The sequence below is a fragment of the Nothobranchius furzeri genome, chromosome 6, assembly GCF_043380555.1.
Source record: "Nothobranchius furzeri strain GRZ-AD chromosome 6, NfurGRZ-RIMD1, whole genome shotgun sequence".
Taxonomy (NCBI): Eukaryota; Metazoa; Chordata; class Actinopteri; order Cyprinodontiformes; family Nothobranchiidae; genus Nothobranchius; species Nothobranchius furzeri.
In genome coordinates this window covers 57,992,913-58,020,239 of record NC_091746.1, presented here as the reverse complement: position 1 = coordinate 58,020,239, position 27,327 = coordinate 57,992,913, and the positions used below count along the sequence as shown (strand labels likewise).

Here is a 27,327-nt window from a genome sequence, read left to right as displayed (position 1 = left end):
CCTTCAACCGAACCTAACGCCGCAAACATCTTGTCTATTTATCTTGTTTCCATTTTCTCCAACATGCCTGTTTCTAAGCCTCGCTCCTGCTTTGCCCTTTGACCCCTCCTCTCCAGCATCATTCCAGACCACCCAGCACCCCTCTCTGCTTGTTCCCAGTCACCACTGTAAAATCCAGTTCAAGTTCACAGGCAGGTTTTTAGGCTTGGCCCTTGAGTGTGTGTCACTCCCCTCCCCTAAGCACAGGTGGACTTGAAGGGAGCGCTGCCAAATACTTTTGGTTTAACGGGAGGGAGGGGTGTTGGCAGAGGCTGGTGGGTGTAGCAGCTTTTTTTGTTTCTCAGATAACCATTTTTGTGGAACGGTACCTTCTATTTTTTCTCTCTCCTTCAAATCACCGACACACCTTCAGAGCAAATTTCAGTCTCTAAGTTGGCCGCTCTCACTTTCACAAGTCTGCCAGCGCCGGGACAGTATTGAGTTTCCTGACAGGGAGTCAGTGCAAAAGAGAGGAACTGAAATCAAAACGTGTCTTCTTTAAAGGTCAGTAACAGCTTGCTGGTTAGGTGTCTCCTTTTTTATTTCTCTCTTGTCTGTTTTGGTTTCCATTGCAACAATATATCCCAGAGACAGAAGTTAAAACGAGATGCTTTCCTGCTGTTTTATTTATTTTTGTTATAAATCATCAAGCGTGTAATTGCCAGAATAAGTCTAAAGGGTGACCAAACCTTCATTAACAATCAACTTTACGGCTTTTTAAGCCAATCTAAATCCTTCAATAATAAAGAGATAAAAGTCCAACGAGTACATTCCAGAAAGTCTTGTAACAGATGCGCTAAAAGTTAAAGCCTTCGTTTAGCAGCCTAAAGAGGAAACAAGTGAAAGTGTGACAAAGCTGGAACAGACTGAAACCTTAAAACATTTTAGCTTTAATGTGTTGTTTTATCATCAGTTTGTAAAACTCAGATCAATTAAAGCAGCTTTCCAGAGATTTCCCTCTATCAGAAATTATGTATGATTTGTCATAAATCAGTAAAAGTGATGATCTTATCATGTACTGTGATATAATATAAGCAATACGTCTTTTTTTTTTTTGCTAAGCACGCCCCCTGGCCGGCAGAGCTCCGTGCAATAGGAAATTGAGCGCCGACCAGAACTAACCAATAACGTTAGTCTACCACTTACATGCTTCAAATTTAAAGAGCAAGTCACCCCCAAATAAACTTTTTTTGCTGATAAACTAAATAAACGAGTGTCTAATCGTGCTGCAGACAGATGTAGTCAATAATTTGGCACTTGAGTGCATCTTAGTTAAAATTTAAATATTTTGCCTAAAACTGGCAGTGTTGTGCCGTTGTCAGGTAAAAACTCTGCACTGTATTTTAACTTAAATCTGCCACCGCTATTGGCTAAGAGGTATGCAATGATGTAAACTGGTACATTATGATGTCACAATGCTGTCGTGAGCCTGTGTGTGTGGGTATTTGTTAGCAGCTCCGCCTTCTCGGTCTGCCAGGCAACAGCATTTGTTGCATTTTTCAAACATGAAGTGAGAATGGAGTTAGACTCTGGTAGGGGTTGTCTTGCTCTTTAAGGAATACCTCGGCTGATGCAGAGTTGATGAACTTTTCATGGACAAGAAAGTCTCTAAAACATAAATATATGAGAACACAGCATGACATGAAAATAATACTCGTAAAACAACGTGTTTTAGCTCTGATTGTCGGCTACAGAAGCACATTTATAAGCAGAAACGTGAAGTCGCCATCTTAAAAAAACAGAGGAACAGCGGTTTTGTGTGATATGCTTGTCAGCCACTAGAGGTGCCATTGGATAAGAGAAATACTCCGGAAAGAAGCTTTAAAGAGCTTTAGGATTTTTCTTTGTAAGCTGAGTTTATATTATAGATGTATGAGAGCAATCTGAGAATTTCAAAAAAGATAAGGTTACACACACACACACACACACACACACACACACACACACACGAAAGCATCTGCCTTTGGTGCAGTTAGCAATGATACACCCACCTTTAGCAATCATCTGCTACAGATCAGGCTCATTGTGCAGAAGAAGAGGGGGTAGAGGTGTGAAAGTCTAAATTATTTGACTTTTCTTGGGATTCCCCGTGAAACAGGATAAAGGCTGTTAACCTTTTCAAGGTGATAACTCTAAACATCTCACACGCTGATTTACAAGTAAAAGACATTCAACAGAAATTTGAATTAATTGAAAATAAATGTCACTGGAGTTGATTTTGTTCCTGTTCCTGACGTCTAAACAGATACTGCAAACTATGCATGGATTTTACTTAGTTTAAATTGTTTTATTTGGACCAAGTTGAAGTTATTTATAGATTTGTGGTCTGATGCAGCTGCACAGCATGTGAATAATGTTATCTAGGTTTTTTTTTGCATTATTAAAAAATACACTTAAATTGAAAAGAGATAAGCACGCTGATAAAAAGGAACGATGCAGCTTTGCAAAACTAATAAGGAAAATGTCTGTTGATTCAAAGAAGCTGATCAGCCTTTATGGTTAATAGGAAAGAAAAGAGGCAGACCTGTGTCAGTGGGGGTGAGATGGGGATAAAACCCAAGAAGACACCACCACACCTATTCTCGTCACACACCCTGTCTGTTTCTCCCTGCAGGATTATCTGAACTGAACCTGATCTTTGTGAGTCTTTTGTTGCAGGGCCTCTCTTACGTTGATGTGTTTAGCAAACATTACCAGAGGCAGATTTCTGTTGTGTTTATACAAACACGCCTAGTGTGTGGCGTGCCCTTACGGTACGCCATGGCTATTTTGGAGGAAGCGACCGCGCTGGCTTTTAAAGGGATCCTCCATCCCTAAGTGAAATTTTGTCTGTTGCCATAATCCCCAGATTTAGATAAGCAGGAAAAGCATTTTGTAACCAGCCTGGTTATACTCCTAATCTGGCAGTATTCTATTAGCGTTAGCTTAGCATTAACTATCTATGTGAATGGTAACAGCTAGCATGTCATGTGAAAACATTGTAAAAATTACTCGATGATTCCAATTTTTCTTGAACAATTCAATCCATTGCAAATGTAAATAATAATAATAATATTAATAATAATAATAATAATAATAATAATAATTGCTGCAAAGGCTTACGTCTCGGCCCGGCCGCTCCGGTCATCACAGGATCGTCGGCTAGCAGTGCCTACACCACGCTCAGGACAATCCAGACTTTTCTCTTGCATCATTCCACAAATGTGGAATGACCTTCCAAGCACTACCAGAACAGCGGCTTCCTTTTCAATTTTCAAGAAACTCCTGAAGACCCTGCTCTTCAGAGAGCATCTTCTAAACTAGCACCCTCCCTGCACCCGTCCCCCTTCTCTACTGTCCACTCCTTGTTCCCTCCTCTCCATGATTGATGTCCAGTTGTTGTTATTGTTGTTGTTAGCCTCAAGGGCAACATGCCGATTATCACTTGTAAGTCGCTTTGGACAAAAGCGTCTGCTAAATACATAAACATAAACATAATAAGTAACTCAAAGGAATTACAGGAGCTGACTTAGACTTAGGAGTAATATACCACAAAACCCCACAGTAGCTGCTGCAAGGTGCAAGATCACGACACAACAGCCATAAAACTATGTGTTCAATGTCATTAGAGTGCAATTTTGTAACTGTTATACAGTAAAGCTGATAATAGATCGTTCTCCTAATCTGGCAGTCCTTTGTTAGCTTTAGCTTAGCATTAACATTGTAAGTGAATGGTAACAGCTAGCAGGTCACGTGGAAACATCATGAAAATTACTCAATAATGATCTTCATTTTTTTGATGATCTCAATAATTAAATCAAATGCACATGAAAATAATAAATAACTCCGAGGAATTACAGAAGCTGATTTAAACTTGGGACCACGTTGCGGCAAAGCGCCGCTGTAAACCACTGCTGCAGGGTGCAAGAACATGACACAACAGCCCCAAAACTTCCTCAAAACTTACCATTTACTGTCATTAGAGTGAAATGTTGTACATCTTATACAGTAAAGCTAATGATGGATTATACTCTTTATCTGGCAGTATTCCGTTAACTTTAGCTTAGCATAAACAATGTAACTGAATGGTAACAGCTAGCATGTCATGTGAAAACTTCATGAAAATTTCTCAACAACGACCCTAATTTTTCAAGATGACCTCAATAATTAAATAAATCACAAATGAAAATAATAAGTAACTCAGAGGAATTACAGAAGCAGATTTAAACTTGGGACTACATTATGACAAAGTACTGCTGCAAACCGCGGCTGCAAGGCACAAGAACATGAGTGAACCTGAGTGAAATGCTGTAAATGTGACACAGTAAAGCTGATAACAGTAAAGTGCAAGTTTTGGGGCTGCTGTGCCATGTCCTTGCATGAGTGCTGGGCCGAGACACTTTGCCATTGAGATTTGAGGACGTGGCTTCATAATTATTGCAAAAATTCTGCAACATGTTCCTCATGAGACCAACAGAGCGAGCGCCTGAGTCCACACGCCTTCTTCCCACCTGACAGCGTGTGGGCACATCAGTGTAACAGCATTTACATCGGGATGCACAATCTGATCTTAACCTCCTGATTTCATTATGACAGCTGACTAAAAATCAGCATCCATCAAGTCAATATATGCAAATGACCGTTAGGGAGGCGAAGCAAAACCTCCTGTGCGTGTGTTTGTGTGCATGCTTATACGCCCTCCTCCGTAGGATCGAGGTCCAGGTTTTGTTGTGCGGAGTTGGGCTGGGTGAGTAAGCCGCCCCTCACAAATGAATAGAGGATGGGAGGAGGCTTGAAGAGGCTGCCGTGGGTGGGAGGCCCGAGCCCTGCCAAAAAAGCTCCTTCTGTGGGATTTGTGTACTTTCCTCACGAAACACAGCGAGTGGCTATAACGACAAAGCAGGCAGGCACTCACAGAGGTCGGTGCACCAGCTTTAAAACAACAATCTACTTTATTTCCTAATTCTGTTCTTCTGTGGCCACTTTCTGCCGTTTCTGCTCAATAAACAGACTGCTTATAGTTCCCAAACATGTTTCCTTTTAGTTTTTTAAGTCCTGTCAACCTGCTTTGATTAAAAAAAGCCTTAATAATACTACAGCTCATGTTTTTAATTCATATTTATACCATCGGAGTTGTTGTTTTTGCATTCCTTTAAAAAGTCAAAGTCATCACAGAAAAAGCTTTGGCGTCAGAAATGTCAGTGACAGCCACGGTTCAGACTGTGGTTGACAAGTAAAGCATTTCACATACAAATTGTGGGTGTTTCCTGAATGTTACCTAGATAATACAAAATAGGCCCCTGTCACCACGAGCAACCCACCTAACTTCAGCTCAGAGACGTGCACAAAGTTGGAACTTGATTCTCAGCTCGGCGGACGGGCAAAAAAAAAACATCCAACCTGCAAAGGATCAAATTAAAACTCTGCTTCATTAAGCACAAAAATATGAACATAAGACTCGAATGTCATTCAGTATCAGACATGATGAAAACAGTTGAGGGAGGGGGGGGGAGAAGACCTGATTTCATAATGTGTAAAAGAAAGATCTGGGTTGAATAAGTGGGTCCACCCACCTGTGTGTGAGAGGCAGTAAAAGAGAGAAAGAAGGGCTGGATGGCAGTTTTAGAGACATGAGTGTGTGGGTTAGGCTAGCTGGCCTGCTTATGCTATCTAATCACTGGGAGAGAAAGGAGAGCAGCGTGCCTTGATCCACCCACCCACCCCAGACAAACAGCAGTTAGCCTGCTAAGAACTACGCGGCCGCCTGCAGCTTCTTGGTTGTACATGTGGGAGCGGGGATAAAATGTGACAGAGTGTGCAGGTAACAGACAAGCAGCACAATTATGTCTCATTCGGTGCCGAGGAGAAAGACAGATGTGTCAACACTGGCAGCCACCACGGGCCACGATGATCGCAACACGAGGGAGTGTGTGACTGTAAATCAGGCCCGATGCGTTGTCATTGGTGAACACGTCGGAAACAATCCACTGGTTTAGGGTGGAAATGAAACAAATGAGAGCACAGTGGGCTGCTTATTGGATCAAATTAGTCAATTTTCAGTTTAAACTTGAGGTAAGTGTTTAAAGATCAGGTTTAATATTGGAAACGGCACAAACACAAACACATCTGCACGCGTTTTAGAGAATCATGAGCTTTGCTGTCATCTAACAGCTGGGTTACCTGTGTAACACCTGAGTGAGTGGGAAGCGGTAGGTAGGATTTGCATCCGAAAATATCTGACCCCACACATCACTGTTGTGTATTTGTAAGTGTGCATGAGGTTCGAGATGGTCCGTCACCGTGTGTGTGTGTGTGTGTGTGTGTGTGTGTGTGTTCATGACAGGCATCTGTCTCCCCTGCCCTGCAGCCTGACTGGTTTTAATTAGGAGGTGCCAGAGTGCCCGAGGGCTCTCCTGCTGACACACACAAGTACACAAGCATGCACACACACACACACACACACACACACACACACACACACACACACACACACTACCTGAGGGCAGACAGAGGCTGTCCCACCAAGGCTGGCCTCCTTCTCGTTACCACCATGAGGAGTTGTTCTCATTCACCTGACGACCCTCACAACACACACACACACACACACACACACACACACACACACACACACACACACACACACACACACACACACACACACACACACACACACACACACACACACACACACACACACACACACACACACACACACACACACACACACACACACGCATGCACGCACGTTGTATTGTGAAGTTGCACCTTGCAATTGTTGCCAAGGCATTTTGGCCCCTTTAACATTTTGTTTGCAGCTTCAAGTTCAGAAGAAACAGAATACATTTTCATATTTTGGCAAAAGACAAAAAATATTATTAACAGTTGCTTCAGACAAACAGGCATCATCCCATTCAATAGTGGATTTAAACAACGCAACATGGCCACCGCTATAGCACTGTAACTTTGTCTCTTGGTACTAGAAGTCCTCGACAGGCAGGATGTGTACTTTGCCTCCCTCCTGGCAAAGCCTCCAATCCTGATTAGGGTGTTGGGGAGAGACAAAAAGAGAGACTGAACCAGAGAAAGTTGAAGCAAAACAGACAGGTCAGCAGAAAGGGAACGCCCTAACCTCACTCATCCGAATGGCATGCTCCTAGGTGAGTTCTAATGACCCACCTGATCACGCTGACAGGTAGGTGTGTGTCTGTGAGGAAGCACACATCTAACTTTGTGTTTAAGCAGCATTTTATCTGCAAACAAGCCTCTGTCCTTGGACTCGGGGGGGGGGGGGGGGGGGGGGGGGGTGTAGGGATGCTTCCCTTTTCTGCTTCTTTCCCACACCAAATATCCTTAAATCCTCAAGTTCAAACAAAGTTATCAATGGGGCCTTGGGGGGCAACAGGTGGTTTGTTATCTGAATGCACCAACCCCCGACTCGACTCTGTAAAAAACAAAAGCTGTGTATTTTTACCAATATGATCTTCCAGAAGTAAACAGGTCATTTCTTAAATGTGAATGAAAGTTCACTTAATCTGCTTCCACAAGTTCGAAAAGTGGTCAAAAATCATCTCCTGTCATCCCAGCTGACATTTGTCAAACAAATTCAGTTCACACCTTAAGCTGGTGGGTATTTAAGCTCTTAATTGATGGGAGTTACCAAACTAAACTTTGGTTAACTCCAACAGTACAAAAACATAGACAGAAATTATGATTTAGGAATTGAACAAACAATGGGAACAGCACCAGCTCACACCTGAAACACAAGAATAAACAGCAACAAACTGAGTTAGAAAAATAACTTATTCAAGCATTTTAATGGTCGATTTTATACGTTTTTTTACTTATTATTTTTTAATTATGATCGTTCGCTTTGAGTTTACCATGCTGGGTCAAGGTGAAAATAGCCTTCAACCCTTTATTCCTGCATTAGCGGCCGATGGTTAACGTTCATTGATTCACCTTGACTCGTGACAGCAAAGGTTGTTGTTGGTGTCGCACCCGGGGGAGAGCAAAGCATGTCTCTGCTAGCAGAAGCTAACATTAGCATTAGCAACTCCGCCACACAGCAGAACTCCTTCAGACTTGTGTTATTTGTGAAGATAAAACATCAATGTTGCAAAGCAGACAGTCAGTGGTAAAGTCGCATTTATTTTGGCCAATCAGAGGTGAGAAGTCTGAATATCAGGAAATAAGGCTTCAAATCCTGCCGTGTTCAGCTCCCCACTCCTCTGGCTAACTTGTATGTATAAAATTCTGTTATTCGTTGTATTCTTGGTTTTAGCTCACTGGCAGTTACTTGGTAATTTCCTGTTGCCTTCAATTTTTGAAGTTCATTGTACCATGTATACTGCTCTGGTTTACGTTATTTCTGTTTTTTTCCTATGCCTTTCTCCCCACAGTCACCTTACACCTTCAGTTTTACAGTTTTAGTATTACATGTTTTCTTGAAATTCAGTTATTCATATGATCGGTTTTATTATTTGTTTTTGTCTGTGAAGCACTTTGTGATTTCTATCTGTGAAAAGTACTATATACACTAAATAAACTTCATCTTCTAGTACTTCCTGATACAGGAGTGCTTTTTTCCCCCACAAAGATCGACTCACAAGCCACTCATTTATACTAGAGACCATTGTAAATGTGTTGAAAAAGCAAGTGAACAAGTGGTTTATAACGTTCCCAATGTTCTTTAAAAGGGACATTTTTTGGCAGGAATTCAGGTTAGAATTCAAACACTGGTTTGTTATTGCAAAAAGAACTTGTTAAAGGTCTAAAACTAGTTTTTAATTGAATTATTTCCTTAAAAGTCTGTTCTGATTCAATCAGCTTCCACCACAAAGCAGCTAAATGACCACAGTAAGGCATGTAGCTGCACATAGATCAATTAAAGGGAAGGTTTAGTCGACTTCTGCTAAATAATTTGTGTAAAATTCTGCTATAGCCAGAGTGTCATGACAGGTTTATTTTTTTATGTAAAAGAAATGCAAAGAGCAACACCGACAGGTCTGCTTGGTGGGAAAAGACAGATGTCAATCTTCTTTCGACCGGGTTCATTGAGTTTTATTTTACCCACTGGCTTCTTTCTGCTGATTGGTTGAACCCATCCAAGAACTGATTGAAGTAAGGCTATTGTGTCATTAACACTGAAAAGTTTCTGAACAGTTTCCAGCTTGCACATGGTTTTGCTTCTCTTGCTAAAGGAAGCAGAAACATTTTTTGCAAAGCTAAAAAAATACCTGCCTAACTATGGCGTTAACCCGCTTTCTAGGAGTTTATCGATGGCCTTGACAGAAATGACCTGTGAAGGACAGTCCCTTACAGTGGGTGATCATCTGACTCCTGCAGAGGTTCGCTGAGGTAAACCCTTGAATTGGGTCTGTTGGAGCTGGGAGCCAACAAAAACATGCTGGATAGGGGTTCTCGAGGACCTGGATCGCACACTTTCCTAAAGTAACACATAAAAAATAAATCTATATTAAAACCATTTACTAAAAAGTGATGAGGACAGGGTTGCACAGTGACACAGCTGATAGCATTGTTGTCTTACAGCTTGAAAGTCACAGAGAGCACGTAAGCATGTTCTCCCTATGCATGCCTGGGGTTTCCTTCCATGGACCAAACACGTACGTTAGGTTAATTGGTAAACTTAAGTTGACTATGGGTGTGAGTGAGTGTGTCCCTGTGATGGACTGTCCTGGGTGACCCCCACGTCTCCTCTGATGACTGCTGGAGTTAGACACCAGCTCCCCAAGGCCCTCATGAAGAAAGTGTGGTGCTGGTAAAACTTAGCATCACATTAACCCTTTTCACTCCCTTGCTGCCATTTCTGATAGTGGTGCCCCCTGCTGGACAATCTCAACCACTCCAAACAAACATTTTGGCCAATTCTTAAAAATAACATTTCATGTAGGTTCTTACCCCGTATTTCCACTGCACGCAAAAGCGTCTCAAAACGGCCGTGAAACGTACTACGTAGCAATCAGCCGCCATTATAGTGGATGAGTTCCTTTCCCCCAGCAGCAACGTGTAACGGTGAGATGCTATCCTTACGTTTCAGGTAGGGATGCACCGATACCTCCTTTTTTCAAACCGATACGATACCGATACTTGGATCTGAGTACTCGTCGATGCCGATTACCGATACCGATACTTCCACCACACAAAAAATTGCAATGATTTGGAATACAGATTTTATTTTCTTCTCTGCTTTCAACAGGAAAAGACTGTGAGGTAGATAAAAAGTAAAATATATGAATGGAAATCATCACAAAACTAAAATTTTAGGTGAACAGAAATGACAAGTTACAATGAAGCCATTTTCAAGCAACTGCATTGGTATCGGTTAACTTTTACAGATACCGATACTGGTATTGGTATTAGTATCGGCACGATACCGATACCTGTATCGGTATCGGTGCATCCCTAGTTTCAGGTCATTTTTTTTTCACACTACGCTTTCAAAACGTGCCAAACCCCACAGTTTAGATTGCTCCAGACAGGAAGTCAAACACAAAAGCAGTGTAAATCATCCAGAAACGTTCAAAATAAAAGACATGTGCAGGTAAAAGTACATCATTTGCTGTTAAAAACCCTGTAGTAAACAAAATAGATAATAAACCACAGATCTTTTTGATGCATGCAGCTGTCTTTCTCCCTGCTCATTATTGTGTGTGGACTTCTGAAATCACATTGCAGTTCTTCTGTTATTTTGTGACCTCACGAGATCCGCTGTGTGCAACGCTTTCGCTCCCGTTTCACATCAGAATTGCTAGCCGGTGAGAATGAGTTTGCGTTGTAGAACGGCGCTATTACAATGCCTGAATGCTGTCACGGCCGGTGGAAAGAAGGGGTTAGGAATGTGTTGGGGGATTAGAGCTGTATCATGACAGATATTAGCTCGGTATCTGCAAATTTACCGAGTTGGATTCTCTAAGATCGATTAGCTACGGTGGCCATCTTGAATTGGGTTGATTAAAAAAATTAATCAGTTGCTGATGTTCAATTGATGTTAAAGAGTTTGATAAAATTCCTAACCTAACTTACTAACAAAGTCCTGATCTCAACCTGATAGAAGGCTGAATCACCGCAGAATCCTTCTCGCCCATCATCAGCGTCTCACCCCGCCAATGCACTTCAGGAAGTACCGTCCAATAAACAGACTCTTGTGGAAAGCCAGAGAGGCCAGGGCAGCCATATTGAAATGGGTTGCCTCAAAAGTGAATCAGTTGTCGTGTAACAACGACATTCAGAGTTTTGTTGGAAATCTTTCATGGGATTTATAAGATAAAATGGGCATGACAGGTAAATTAGGAACCAGAACTTACAATAATGAAAGTGCGAGTGTGTTTGTGGTCGAATTTTTTCCGGGGACTGTTGAAGAAGTCTGAAGTACTCGTATCGGTTCTTTTCAGGAAGACACCATGAGAGCCAGTTTCAGTCTAATTTAGATTCATTTCTGTGTTCATGGTACGCCACAGTAAGCCAAGCTAACAGCAACAAAGTCCTCATGACTTTACACAATGCTGCTTCACACCCCATCCCTCCTCCAAAGGGCCAATCTGGTGCCGTGGTACGTGGACCTAACTGGTGGCGGTAAACAGGTACGCTGAGAGGACAGACAGACAGACAAAACAGATGACTCGTACTCAGCCCTTTTAATCCTCATGCCTTGTGACTGTGAGAAAACAGCCTGAGCCAAAACAACTTGCTGTTTCTTTGTGTGAACTCAGTCGATGTGAAAATCTGGACACAGGAACACAAATGAACGAGAAAGGTTCTGTTAAAGTCGAAGCTCATTTCGGTATTTTTTATCTTTCACCACAAAACAAGCGCGCACGTGTGTGTGTGTGTGTGTGTGTGTGTGTGTGTCAGCACCGTTATATGACAGTTCTCTGTCAGCTGTGGCCAGTCATGGCAGTCCGCAGCACAAAGGCCGTTTTACAACAAAGCCGTTCCCACAGGTACCACTTAGCGTGTTGCTATGGTGGCGGAAGCGTGTTCAGAACAGATAGCTGGCCTTATAGGATGGCAAACGCTGTTTTTCTGGCCGTCTGGCCGGCCTGTGAGCAGTTAGTGGCTGACCCTGTTTATATATACTAGATGCCAGTGTGAGCCGGCCTCAACTCTCACCCCGTACAAAACAGCATAAACCACCGTCGGCCTGGGCTGTGGGTTGCTTTGGTCTGTGTTTTCCTCGGGGGGAAGTGGGCACAGCAGTCTGATGTTCTCTACACTTGACTTGACGTGTCTGACTTGTTTGTGGAAGTTTACGACAGAATTGATTGTTGGTTGTAATATATACACGTGGTTAAAAATATTTCTGAAGATTTGAAAAGATGCTAAAGAAAAACACATCTTTTTCTGTTTTTGGTATCTTATTCTGTTTGTATCCAAAGTTTTCCTCGTGGCTCAGGTTGAGAACATCCAGACTGAAAAAGTTGCAGACTGTGTGGTTTATTGATGTCATACAGGAAAGCCCAGCTCAGATATTGTGAGCGTGCCGTGTCACAGCATTTGGCTTGAGCATATGAAACTAATTCAGTTAATTTAGTCAGATTTACTCCTTCTTCAACATTTATTTGCAGACGTCTTTAATCTTGTTCAGTAGTTCCTCTGAAGCCTGTAGAGAACGTCGTAGCCCAACACCTTTTCTGCAGAGACTTCTCCCTCCTCTCGACAGACCGGGGTGGTGGTGTGATCAACAACTGTCGCCCTATTTCTTTGCTTTCTGACTCAAAACCAGAATCTAACCTTCTGCTGGTGGCAGCTCTTTAGTTTGTGAAACCTCGGTTCAAACAACGGTTTAACAAAGAGGGAATGAAATGGGAAAACTCGTCTTCAGGGCTGCTTGTGGTGTCTTTTCAGTGTTTGTGGTTTATTTGTGTCTCTGCTTTTTAAGTAATATTTCCTTTCAAATTTGCACCATGGACTGAATCAGACACTTTTATACAGCTTCTCTGAGCTTTTCTAATGACTTTAGGAATTTGTCTGTTGTGGCTATTTTTGGAGCTCCAACTCAGCTCCTTTTCTCTGATCTCAACTTATTAGGTTTTTTTTTTCTGAACAATAATTTAGAAGTGTTTTTATTTAAAACAGGTTAAAACTGGAAGTGTATCAGCTTTACGGTGCAGCTCTGTGTCCTGAATGATTTCTAACTGCTTTCTTTTTCTTTTTAACCCTCCCTCGGTCTCCCCAAACAACCCCTTTGGAGTTTCGTTGCCCCGGTCCCTTTACACCAAAATCCACTCTCTAACACAACTAAAAATTCATCTTGTCTGACCTAAATCAGAGGGTGTCTGCGCCATGGGCTTATTACACACTGCGCTTAAACTTGTGTTGTGGAGGAGGATGGGGTATTATTATCTTCCAGCTACCCACCCTGCTATAAAAACTAGTGGTGCGACATCTCCACAGCGCAGTGCTGCTGCCCTCCCTCCCTTCCTCTCACTACCTCGCTCTCGCCCTTCATGAGCCGCACACAACCTGACTCTAAACTCCACACCAGCCACTCGGCTTCACACACACTCACACACACACACAGACTTAAGACCTCACCGCATTCCTTCTTCCCTTCACTGGATATTCTCATTGGTGAATTTCTTTTTCTGTGTTTTTTCTTCTTTTTTTATTTTTGTATTTTTTTGTGAACGGACATTTCAGCACCCGGCGCGGGGAGCTTGTGAATGGACCGACTGCTTGGCTGACTGACAGACAGACAGCGAGAGGGAAAGAAAGCTGTGTTTCAATTAAACAGAGCGATGCTGAGAGGTCAAGTGGGGAGCAGTGGAGCCTCTTAGTAGTCTGGAAATACAAAAACACAAGAGGGGAATCTTGAAGCAGAAGAAAGGTAGGTGATGCTTGCTGATAGCTGAGGAATGTAGGGGAACATATTAAGACATGTGTGAATTTATGTGTTTGCAAGACTTCTGGAGCATGCGCATGGGAGTGTGTGTATGTGTGTGTGTGTGTGTGTGTGTGTGTGTGTGTGTGTGTGTGTGTGTGTGTAAGATTTGGTCAAAGTGTTCTGACATGTGCATGAATGTGAACAAGCTCACGCTTGTGAACGGTGTTACAGTAAAAGCACATGTGGCTCACTGTTGACGTGAGCCTGAAATCTTCACTCTACCAGGCAAAAACAAGTAGATAAAACCCTGATTATTCTCTCTGCAGGGTAAATATTCTGTTGTAGATTTCTAAAAATAGACGGGAGCATTTGTAGCATCTAGAAAAATGCCAACCGTAGTATTTTCAGAGGTTCTAAGTGTGTGTTTTGTCCTCTCGCTCAGTGTAATTACACATTTCAGTTTCCATATCCATGCAACATTCTGGCTGTGAAATCTAAAATAAACACGCAGGTAACTGTTGAAGTCAGGGGTGGTGGACGAAAATAAAAACATGTTATGAATTTAAGGATAAGCTGGAAATGATTGTTTACAAGCTGCATCTTTTAGATGTCGTACGTCATGGCACGAAACGCAACGAGGCGGTGTTGTGATTAGAAATGTTTACCGCTGGTTTCCAGGCATGTCTGATGTTTTCACTAAACTCTTCATTAAAACTGACAGAAAACTTTTAAAATCTTTTTTAAGTCAAATAAATCAAATCAAATCGTTTAAGTAAATGTAAATGTTTAACTTCATCTCCTACGAGTGTAATTCAAATGCTGGTAGAAATCTGTGGCATTAAACCATAGTCGCATCAATTCATAAAAGTATGTTTTTCTGTTGTTTTTAACATGTTTATTTGATATATTTTAGGTTTGTTTAATTGAATCCTCTAAAAGATGATTTTAAATAGGGCAAAAATAAAATATTTCCCACTTTCATTCATTTAAAGGAGCTTTTTTAAAAATTATAGTCATAATTTTACAGTGAATCCTCAACCTTTGTTTGCTAATGGGAGTGGTGGTGGAGCTGACCCTGGACCAGTTTAACCTTCCACTTCATAATATTTCCTTTGATCAAATCTTTTTTTTTAACTGCCCGATTTCACAAATCAGACAAAATTAAATCAGTCTATGAAATGATTTATTCCTTCAGTGTAATTATCAGTGTGCTCATGTTTAGGTGAACAGTTGTCAGCTTGCTAAGAAAATTGAACCTTTAACTTTATTTTTGTTCACATCATAATCTTGTTTGTTCTGTAACAAAGAGCAGTGCTTAACTTTTACACCAAATCTTTCGCAGTTAAAATCTTGAATTTGTCTCTGACACGTCTTCGTTACGCCGTGACGGCCCATTATGTCCCCTCCGCTGCTGCCGTAATTGACAGCCCAGCTCAGATGATTATGCTGAAATGCTCCACATGTTGCCGAAAAACTTTTAAACAGGTGACAGGCAGAACGCGGACGGGAGAGTATGTCCTGGAGCAACAGGTGATAATGGACTGGCTCACTTAGGAATGTCCGGTTCCTAATAAGGGCCAGAATCTCCCGTGTCAATACCAGCAGATTACTGGCGGTGCAATTGTCCGTGTGTGACAGCTGTTTAGCAGGCGTTTGCAGTGGCCGGTGGTTGACGGCTAGATAGTGGCTGATGGTGATTTAGCATGTGGGCCAGGTGTATTTCCTGGCCTGACAGAGGAAGGGGGGTGCAGGCATGTTGTAGCTAACAGGCCAAATGAGTGTCTGTGACAAGAGCTGAGATGGACATTAGCTGCTGATTTGTGGCCAGAGCGGTCAGGCTTGAGTTAGCATCTCAACTCAGGGCATAATGATGATCCAGCTGCAGGAGGAGGAGGTGGAGGAGGAGGAGGAGGACAACGATTAGGGGAAGGAGGTGGAGGTCAGCGCCCAGGAAGCAGATGAAGTTCTTAGAGAAAGACAACACTGAATAGAAGGTGGCACATAATTTTGAGGTGGGAGTGTTGAGTTGAAAGTGTTGGTGACTAAGTGAAGCATGAGAGGAGACATGGCCGGTGTGAGAAACACACAAAAAGCCTTTATTATGTAGAAAAAAGATAAATCAGACTGATTTTTAGATGCTTTTGTTTGTTGACCATGCTCCCGTAACGGAGCGTGAGTCATGTTACTTAAACAGTAATTATCAGTGGCCTTTCTCAAGGAGTCCCCGCCCTGGCTGCTTGGACGGGTGGGTGGGGTGTGTGTGTAAAGGGTTAAGGCTGATGAAACGTCGCTCCAGGACTTTGTGGTGGGAACGCCGTGCCCTCCTCCCCTCCCTGTCTATGTGGCACATCCTCCTCAGATCCTCTCCACGCTGTAATTAGGGGCCGGCCACTGCAGAGCCGTGCAGCGCCGAGGCTGGATGGGGCAGGCGAGCAGTGGGAACCGATGGGAGTGGTGCTGCTCACCAGGGCGCCGGGCGAGCAAACAGCAACAGCAGCACGTGTCCCACAGTTCCCCCGTGTGGGTGGGACGGGTCGAGAGCAAACGGATGGCAGCAGGTTGGCCAAGCCCTCCCAGTCAGACTCTCTCACTCTAGCTCTATTGTTTGCCTTGGCAGCCTCGCTACAGGGAGGGGCCCCTCCGCTTGTGTTTGTGCAACCTGTTGGGGAACTTTTAGGGCCATCTGATCTCTCTCTTGTTCTCTAACCATGCTTTACTTTTTAAAGATTCCCATCTCCAAGACGTCACGCTTTTGTCCTCATCTCCACAGCGAGGGGCCGGTCTGAGGCCCAATATGCTGCACCCCACCCCCTCCACAGACATTTTAATTATGTCCACTCTGTATCAATGGCATGAACCCAGCTTCAGTTACCTAGCAACTAGATCGACAAGAATAAACTACGTGTAAGATTGGTATCCAAGTTGCGTACCTGCAGGTGAACTTAGGAATTTTCACTTTTTTCCCCCCTCCTATTTATCCTAATATATGTATTTTTACTTCTTCTCTGTGACTCTAAGCAACCGGCGAGTGTGACACTTGTTTGTATGTGCTTGAGTCTCTGTGGCTTCAGCGCTGGCCCCATTTAGAGCCAGTCAACTATACAGCTGTGGTGTTCAGGCCGCTTCAAAGTATTTATCTGCACATGCCTCCGGTGACCACCAAGTGTGGATGGCTGAGTTTAAGCTCTATTCATAGATGTGAATGAGCGAGCGCACTGCCAGAGGAAGTTTTATCACCCTGTACAGTAAACAACGGTGCAGTGAATCAACAGGTAGGAACTCGGCTCGGGCAGAGATGTTTGGGAAAACAACTGAGAGAGAGAAATAGAGAGCGAGGGGGGGGGGGGGGGGGGGCGTTAGCACCAGCAGCAGCCCTCTGCTGGGGATGCTAAGTTTCTGAGCTTCACATCAAATGAGTGAAATCAGACTGCAAGTAAGCATTTTGACAGGATACAGTATCTTGGGTGCAATCTGACCTCTTTTGTTGTTTTCTGCACGTCTCACCGCATCCCAGTCTCACAACTGTATTGTTCAGATGAGGGGGTATCAGCTTGCTCCAAGAGCGTATCTGCTGGAGGGAGACAAGAGGGATGGTCATGATCTCTGGATCTCTCATGCACTTTACCATCACACCTCCAATGGACGATTAGCGAGGCCATGAAAAAGAAAAGGTCACAGTTGCTCCTCAAGAAATTGTAATAACACATTTGAGAATAAACGGGATGTTTTCTCAAAATAAGACCTGCTGTATTTACCACTTGTTGCCTGTGCCGCACAGATGGTGCACAGATAAGCGAGGCTGGAGGGAAAAAGGCTTGACTGTCAGTCATTTGCACTATAAAACTCCCAGCTTCAAAACCTTGTTCAAGACTGAAAAGCTCTTGGCCTGATGACCGGGTGAAGTGTTAGCCAAGCATTTGTTCCTGAGTTCATCTGGAGGATGTCAAATTTACAAAGAAGTAGACTCACGAAGCATTAGATTCAAGATTAGAAGAGAAGCTTTCTACGTTCTCAAAAAGATTCACAGGAAATGTGATCAGTCATTAAATGCCAACAGGAAATCAGTCAGAGTGTATTCAAATTACCCATTCATTGTGTCACAGTCGGTATCTGCCACGCTATATGACTGATTTAAAGTTTCTAATTTAAATGTGTGGTTTTTTCAAAGGTAAACGTAACCACAGAGAGTGATTAAATGGGCTTTTCTATATTTCTGGAATTTTGTCAATGTGGCTTAAATATATTAAACATAAAATAACAAATTCATCGGTTTTATTCGTAACTTGTCTTGACTCTTGGCTTAGTTTGTTAACTGATTTGAGACGACAGCCTGATGGAGAAAGTTCCCGAATATAACGTCTGTTTTTATAGCCAATATGTCTGATTTTTGTTTGTTATGCTAGTTTAAAGAGCCCAAGTATGAGCCACTGCACACATTTAATATCATTAATTTATCCAGACAATAATAAATCTACCAGGAAATTACTTTTTTATTAGGAATGTTCGATATTATCGGTCTACCATTAATACTGGCATTAAAATGTAATACTGGAAAACATTGGTATTGGATTTTAGTCTTTTAATGACCCAACTTTTCCATTCAGTAAACATATTATACACCAAACTCTTCAGCTACTGCTCCTCTCTCTCAAACAGTGGTGCCCCCAATGGGTGGCCAGGGGTGGCCCCACTGGCCACACCAGAGAAGAGCATTGTTCTTTAATGAATCCTATTAATGTTCACACAAACTCTAAATTCATTTTATTTAAACAGACATAAATGTAAAGTCCAATAAAAATATACAATTACAGAGTCATTAAATATTAAAAAGTATATTTGTTTCTCCTGCTCACCATTTTCCAAACAAAAATTTGAATTCAACGTTCTAAAAATTCTACAATAAATTTAAAAATAACATTCCAAATGACAAAATTGTGTTAGTCAAATTTGAGGTATTGTTTTTTTAAATGAAAAATAGTAAAGGATTGTGCAATGCATCGCCACAGCAAGCGGAACATTTCGCTACCGTGCGTCTCCCGTGGGGAGGTCTTGTAGGCGTGGCGCTGGAATTTCAGCCGAGGTCGGGTATATAAAAGCACACTTACTGCTGCTTCCACAACCTATAGTGCTGTACATACACACCCATGATGAACATACCAACAAGAAATAGACTAAAATATAATCCATTCAAACAGCAAGCTAATAATATTGACAAATCATTGACAAGGACAGTGGTGCAGCACCACCCGAGCCTATGTGGGCGGAACACCGTACGTGTAGCTAGCCAGCTAACAACGACTACAACAAAACAAGAATCTTCACCCGCTTATTTTACATATCTGAAGATGTTTTATCCCCATAGCTGCATTATGGAGAAAAAGAAAAAACACATTTCTGTGAACGACACTGAGCTGCTGATGGAGATAAAATAAACACAACACTTTTCCTATTGCTAACTTAGATTTAAGTAGTTTTCATTTGGCACAGAAAACATTTAAAATGTAAGGAGATATGTGATGTTAGCTATCTAAAATGTTTTAGCTTTTCTTTTTAATGAGGGGGTTAGGGTTAGAGACAGACAATATCAGTAAATCAGATGTCAGTAAAAACCAATATCAAGCGTCCCTACATTTTATTGTGTCACATATTTTAATATTGCACGTTGGGTTTGAACATCTTTAAAGAGCAAGTCACCCCCCAATCAACTTTTTTTCAGATAAACTATATAAATGTGTGTCTAATCGTGCTGCGGACATGTGTACTCAATTGCTTTGTAAAAATTTTTGTAAAATTTAAAAATTTCTGCCTAAAACTATCAGTGTTGTGCTGTTGTCAGGTAAAAACTCTGCACTGCAGTTGAATTTAAATCTGCCATTGCTATTGGCTAAGAGGTACCCTAGAACGTTAGCTGGTACGATATGTCACAATGTTTTTGTGAGCCTATGTGTGTGTGTGTGTGTATTTGTTAGCGGCTCCGCCCTCTCGGTCTGCTAGGCAACAGCATTTGTTGCATTTTTCAAACAGGAAGTGGGAGTGGTGTAATACTCTGGTAGGGAGTGACTTTCTCTTTAAAGAGCAAGTCACCCCCAAATCACTTTTTTTTTTGCTGATAAACTATATAAAGGAGTGTCTAATCATGCTACAGACACGTGTAGTCAATAATTTGGCAGCTCAGTGCATCTTGGTTAAAATTCAAATATTCTGCCTAAAACTGTCAGTGTTGCGCTGTCGTCAGGGAAAAATTCTGCACTGTATTTGAATTTAAATCTGCCACCGCTATTGGCTAAGAGGTATGCTATGATGTCATCTGGTACATTATGATGTCATAATGCCATTGTGAGCCTGTGTGTGTGTATTTGTTAGCGGCTCCGCCCTCTCGGTCTGCCAAGCAACAGCATTTGTTGCATTTTTCAAACATGAAGTGGGAGTGAAGTAAGTTTCTTGTAGGGGGTGACTTGCTCTTTAATGAAAAGGTTCCAAATCTGTGTTTTTAAAGAGCAAGTCACCCCCTACAAGAAACTTACTTCACTCCCTCTTCATGTTTGAAAAATGCAACAAATGCCGTTGCCTAGCAGACCGAGAGGGCGGAGCCACTAACAAATACACACACACAGGCTCACAACGGCATTGTGACATCATAATGTTCCAGTTTACATCATAGCATACCTCTTAGCCAATAGCGGTGTCAGATTTAAATTAAAATGCAGTTCAGAGTTTTTACCTGACAATGGCACAACACAGACAGTTTTAGGCAGAAAATTAAATTTTTAACTAAAATGCACTAAAGTGCAAAACTATTGACTACACGTGTCTGCAGCACAATTATACACACATTTATGTAGTTTATCAGAAAAATAAGTTGATTTGGGGGTGACTTGCTCTTTAAGGATGATTTAGGTCTTTTTTCCCACGCTTGGATTAAATGTTATTGTGTTGTGTGTCCACAGAGACAGAAGGAGAATGGTTCACCACAGAGAGGAGGACCTGATCGGGATCCCCTTCCCAAACCACAGCAGCGATGTCCTCTGCAGCCTCAACGAGCAGCGCCGCGACGGTCTGCTCTGTGACGTCATCCTCATCGTCCGTGACCAGGAATACCGCACCCACCGCTCCGTCCTGGCCGCCTGCAGTCAGTACTTCAAGAAACTCTTCACCGTGGCAACCACCGACAGCGGGGACCCCCATCACGCTGTGGCCGCCGTGTATGAAATAGACTTTGTGGCTCCGGAGTGCCTCACAGCCATCCTAGAGTTTGCCTACACTTCCACCCTGACGGTGACGGCGTCCAACGTCAAGGAGATCCTGAACGCAGCACAGATGCTCGAGATCCCCTGCATCATCAACGTTTGCCTGGAGATCATGGACAATGGGGGTGATGGAGGTGGAGGGGGAGTGAGAGAGGAGGAAGGGGAGGAGGATGAAGAGGAGGAGGAAGATGAGGAGGAGGAGGAAGAGGAGGAGGATGAGGAGGATGATACGGGTTCGAGGAAGGACGAGCAAGATGAGGAGGAGGACGATGTCAGCGAGAGGTCACTGCAATCGTTGGAGAGCCGGGGAGAACAGACGCCACTGGGAGGGGAGGATTCGTCTCCTCCGAGCACCTCCACGTTCCATAGACAGTTTGGACCCCACACAGAGCCGACCCAGTCTCCGGACTTCATCAGAGGAAAACAGGTAGGATTCCTTCTGTGTTCTCCCACAGTGGACCACTCCTTAGCCTTCACTAACTGACTGATGGTTCTCTGTGTTGTAGGAGAGTATGGAGAGCCGGGCTTTGAAGGATTTCTCCATCGAGTCTCTCCTCCAGGAGGGTCTGTATCCCCGCATGTCAGCTCCGGACAGGAGGGCCAACTTCTCCCCTCTGATTCCAAGCTTCTACCCATCTGTGTGGGCTTCTGAGTTCCCAGCCTTCCCGCAGCAGCTCCTGACCCCCACACACCCCCATGGAGCAGCAGCCTCACCCCACACCAGGCTCCCTCATGCCTTCCCTGCCTCTGCACCCCTAGAACCCTCCAGACCCCTAAATCTAGCAGTGAAAAGGGAGATCATAAAAGAGGAGGCAAAAGAGGAAGTCCCACCCAGTCTCCTGCAGGACGACTTCCTGAAAGAGTTTGTCAGCTCGGGCCTGGGCAACACCATGAACGCTGGGTCAGCGGCGTCGGAAGGCCACTCGCTGGCTCCGATTAAGGATGAAGCGGACATCAGGTCATACCTGAGCTTCCTGAGCTCGGCGTCCCACCTGAGCGCGCTGTTCCCTCCCTGGCAGCTGGCAGAGGAGAGGAAAATGAAGCCCAAAGCTTCACAGCAGTGTCCCATCTGCAACAAGGTCATCCAAGGAGCCGGAAAGCTGCCGCGACACATGAGGACGCACACCGGGGAGAAGCCATACATGTGCACGATCTGTGAAGTGCGATTTACAAGGTTGGTCGGAGCCGAAATAACGTGAAGATCGTGATAAAGACTGCATTAGAGGTTGCTTTTGGGCGTTTTGCCTATCGGGTTATGTGAAACAGCTGTCTTAATGGAAAAGGACCCTTTTTTTCTGAATGAGGTTAATGTGTTTTCACTTGATTTACATTTCAAAGAGCTCTAAGTGGAACACCCCCTCCTCTCTCCTATACCTACTTCCTTTGACTTTAGCACTTTCCGTCTGTACTTTAGAGCAGACAAAACATGTTTACTGGCTTTTTTAACTCGATCGTTTGCTGAAAAAACACATTTCAAAGTGCAACCCAGTGCGGCCGTGTCATGTTTGCTTTGTTCTGTTCTCAGGCAAGACAAACTGAAGATCCACATGAGGAAGCACACAGGTGAGCGCCCCTACATCTGCCTCCACTGCAACTCCAAGTTTGTCCACAACTACGACCTGAAGAACCACCTGCGCATCCACACGGGCGTCCGGCCGTACCAGTGCGAGCACTGCTACAAGAGCTTCACCCGCTCCGACCACCTACACCGACACATCAAAAGGCAGAGCTGCCGCATCTCCCGCCCCAGGCGAGGACGAAAGCCTGCTGCATGGAGATCAGCACCTGCCGGCAACTTCCTGTGCCCTCCTGCTGTCGGAGCCAACCGCTTGGAGGAAAGCAGGTTGAGCCCTGCATACCAGGGGGTCAAGGGTCACGGACTTGGCGAGTTGCTCGGCCTAGGCGGCAGGAGCTTGGGATTTAAGAGCGTGGACGCTTCAGGCAGGGAGAGCAGGGGAGAACGTCAGGTGGAGGAGGAGACGGCTGGAGCAGGGAGGCAGAGGGGAGTATTCGCCTTCGCTCTGGCTGGAGAAGAAGTGCTTACCCACTCTCCATTTTATGCTGCGACCTCTGACCCTTGGACCATGAGACTGGAGCGTGCTCCGCCCATCCCTGAGTCGACCAAATGAACTCTAATCTGCAGACTTACTTAAAAAAAGACGAGAAAACCTCTTGAGTCTGTTCCAGGAACTAAAAGCACCTTTTAGGTAGATGTGAAAGAAGTTTGAGCTGATGTGGGTGGGAGTGCAGATTCATTAAAGAGTTAAAAATCAGTTTCAGTCCTGTGAATGTTTACAGATCGCTTCAAGACATTTGAGAGGAGAAACAGCTTGACAATCGTTATCAAGAAAAACATCAGAACTCGTTTAATCCACGGATTTTACTACACATTTCTTCCAAAAGAAGGTGACTTAGTAACAGATAAAGACATGTTCATGGGGATTTACATCCATTTTTAGAGCTAAAGTGTTAAATTGGCCTGTTGCTTAACATTCAGTGAGCTGCAGGAAAGTTGCTTTAGAATATTTAAATGAGACGTGCAGCAGAGAATTAAAATAAAAAAAGGGTCGCCAATGCTTTAAAATCATCACAATTTTCAATTATTTCTTTATTTTAAAAAACAAATTTGAAAAATGAAAGCACTTGAAGGCAAAATCAGGATTTTTTTTTACATGGTCATGTCATAAGTCCACTGCCTTGTTCATTTCTGAGCTCCTCATCTGCACTATTGTACATAAAACTTTTAGCTGTGGTCGTGTTAATTGAGGCTGATGATGTAAAATATTTTTTAAAATATATAATTATATAAATATATATATATATATTTGGCTCTTCAAATAAATCCATCCAAAGATGAGTGCTTTGATATTTCACAGACTTGAAAATGACGTTAATATTGAGGAGCACGTGTCTCCAAAAGATCTTAATTCTGACTAATCAAAAGCCGTCAGCTACAGAGTATGCTTGTGTTCTGTTTTTGTTTTTGTGGTGCAACTAATCAACTGGGTTTCGACCCATTTTTTTTATTCATATGACGTTCACGTCTGATTGGTGCAAAAATTCTTTGGATTGAAACGGGAAAGTATTTTCTTGCTATTTATGTGTATTTAAATGAACAAGTGTTGGCTATATTTTGCAGATCTGTTTTATAAAGACACTAACTGTTGACCTTAACCCTCGTCTGGGTGTATTGTTTTCAGGGTGTGTGTGTGTGTGTGTGTGTGTGTGTGTGTGTGTGTGTGCGCGAGCTCATGCTTGACAGCTTTGCCATCAGCAAGAATTATATAAGTTATCCGACTGCTCGCATAATATTATTAATTTTCTTACAGCAATTAAATTGTTTCACATTTTCTAAATCTACCTTTTTTATCGGATTCTGTCATATTGTTTTAGAATCTGTGCCACCAAACTATTTATTATTCAGAACTAATAAAAAGTTACCAGTCCTGAAACATTTCATCATGTTCAGGCCATGCATTTACTATTGCCATCATTTGTTTGTGTCTAATTGGTTTAATTGAAAATACAAGGAGTAAGAGATGAGACAGATAAACCTGGGTGTAGAAACCGTAATTTAAAAAAATATATATTTTGTATTATTTAGATAGATGTTTATTCGCCAAAATATCTGCCATTAAAAAACTATAACTTGATCAAAAAGCATATGTTTTTTTCTGGGGATAGTTTTAGCATTAAAAATGCACAGTAAACACAAAGTTATAATTATAATTTAAGTTAATTATTTCAAAAAGGTCATAGTGAAGTATAAATTTTAATTTGTACTCAAAAGAATATTTTTTCAACATATTTGAGCTGCTTTCAGCAGATCTTCTGTTTTTCTGCACTGGCCTCTAGTGGACATAATATGTACTGCAATAGACTCTGAATTTGTCAAAATGGACAATCTCAAAATTACATTTTTGAGTAAAAAAGAAAAATTTAAGACAATGTTAAACATTATAATTGATCATGTAAATGAGACCCAAATAAACATGGTAATTAACCAATAAAACCCTATTCGGACGCAATAAGGGTTTCACCACAAGAGGGCGATAAAGGTTCAAATTTCATCCAGAGGGACTAACAGCCGCACAAACTGTAATTTCACTGATGTAATATCAGAGGTGACTAAAACATCTTCAAAATGAAGAGTGACGTGAGCAAGAACACTTTCACAGGAAATGTGTCTGCTTTTCTTGTTTTTTTTTTCCTGCTTCAGAAAAAGAACCAAGACTTCAAAAAGCGTTTTGTGGACACCAGCACATTGTTTCATGTGGTGAAGCACTTTCAGACGACTTTATATTACAGGGTGAGCTAACGTGTTTCAATTTTAACAAAGATAATTTAAAGAAATGGTTCCTCATGAAATGGTCAAGTAAGTAAAATATATTCACCCAATTTAAGAACATTTAAGTGTCCCCTTAAAGATTTCTTCCTTTATTTTTTTGTCAAACTTAAATGTTTCAGGCCAGAGAACATTTTTCGATATCAGACAAGATAAAAGAGTAAAAACAAAATGCTGTCCTCAAATGAAAACTTTATTTATCAATACTGTATATTTAAATGTTAATTTAACTTATTCTCAATAATTCAGCCAGTTATTTTGTGAATGGTACTGTCCACATTCCTATCGTTTATATAAATTAAAGTTTACAGTCAGATAGTTTCCTCAGTTGGTAAAATCGTATTCTATTTGCTTTTCAACATAAGTTACAGACTGACATCAATCCAATGCCAGTTGAGTTAGCATTCAAGCTAGCACCATATTAGCCCATGGTGAACACAGCATACAACAATTATCTGCAATATTATTTTCTTTTACTTAAATAAAATTATGAATAGATTTCTCAAAAATGTTTAAAAGAAACTTTACGAACTCTTCATCAGTTTTGAGCCTTTGTAGAGAAGAAGCTCCTCCCTTTTAAAAAGCGCCTCTAATGTAAATTCTTCTCAACTGCCGTAAACTTCTCACATCAAGTTTTACAGACGGACTTTTTAACTGTATTTTGTTTGGGAAGATAGTCAAGGAATCAGTACCTTTATACTTTTCGTTGCTCCATTGTAAACTTCCATTTTCTTCTTTTCCTTCTTCTTCGTTGGTGTGCTAAAAAGACTGGGGCTACTTCTCTGTCATCGCCCTCTTGTGGATACACAAATCTGTCGGTCAGTGCTCAGGTAAATTATTCATTTAGCAGTGGGGAGAGAGGGGCTCAAAAGAAACATGAATTATGAAAGAGAACCTATTATAAGATAAAATGGGGTCGGCTGGTCAAATTTAACCCTTTTTAAGACACTTTTAATAAAACAAACTATATATCCCACCTTTAAAGACCACATTAACTAGTTTTTTAAATGCATTTGCAGTGATCTCTAGTATAAATCAATGCCTTGTGACTCACGTTTGTCTTCAAGTCACTACAGGGCCATGCACCATCTTACCTCTCTGATTTAACCCCCTACACTGTTTCACTCTTTTATATCTTTGTTGTGTGTACAGCACTTTGGTTCAATCTCTCATTGATGGAAAGCGCTTTATACATAAAGATGATGATGATAATGATGACGATGATGATGATGATGATCAATGGAAAAAATAATGAGAAAAACATTTCTGGTGCTCCTGTTTTAGCATAGTGAGCCAGAGCAGAGGTGAGCTGAAGACAGCTTCAAATGATGTGTCAGACCAGTATAGAATGGTGTTAACACCCCGGTGGAAAAAGTACAACCGCATGACTAAAAGTACATGTATGTGTGTGTGTTCTTGACTTCCTAAAGCCCAGCCCTCCTGGGGTATTATTTCCTGACACAGTGGCCCACAGTCCCACCAGGTTCCTCTCTCTGTTTCTGACTTTTTCACCACCCTGATGGTCCTCTGAGGTCTGCAGCTGAATGGTTCATATTGTGTCTGACATGTGTGTGTGTTCACACACACACACACAGCATGTCTAATGGGACATCCTCTGAGGAAGCGATACGACAATGCAGCTATAAGTGAGAACACAGGAACGGCTTGAGGTAACACAGTCTGATGTTCTCTGTGGGGTTTCTCAGAAGCTGCAGAGGAAACACCTTCGCAACAAAGAACCTTGAAAAAATAATTTATTTTCTCAGATATGAGAGACAATAAAGTACATACAACATGACATCCCTGTCAGTGACTGAAAACCTTTCGATGAACTCTGAATGTGGGCTTGCTGCCAGATTGCTTAGCACAGAATA

General features: G+C 42.3%; 1 protein-coding gene across 2 annotated transcripts; it reads left to right on the top strand.

Annotated features, from left to right (window-relative positions):
* Positions 1–202: 202 nt before the first annotated feature.
* Positions 203–24,282, top strand: LOC107374685 (zinc finger and BTB domain-containing protein 7C). Of its 2 annotated transcripts, none has more exons than XM_070552363.1 (4): positions 203–543; positions 20,809–21,535; positions 21,615–22,282; positions 22,634–24,282. In XM_070552363.1, exons 2-4 carry the CDS (start codon positions 20,822–20,824, stop codon positions 23,235–23,237), a joined length of 1,986 nt encoding a protein of 661 aa, XP_070408464.1. In that variant the 5' UTR covers positions 203–543; positions 20,809–20,821; the 3' UTR covers positions 23,238–24,282. The 2 variants fall into 2 exon arrangements, with proteins under 2 accessions (XP_070408464.1, XP_015798352.1); XM_015942866.3 differs by lacking the exon at positions 203–543 and adding an exon at positions 13,119–13,864.
* The last annotated feature ends 3,045 nt before the right edge of the window (positions 24,283–27,327 follow it).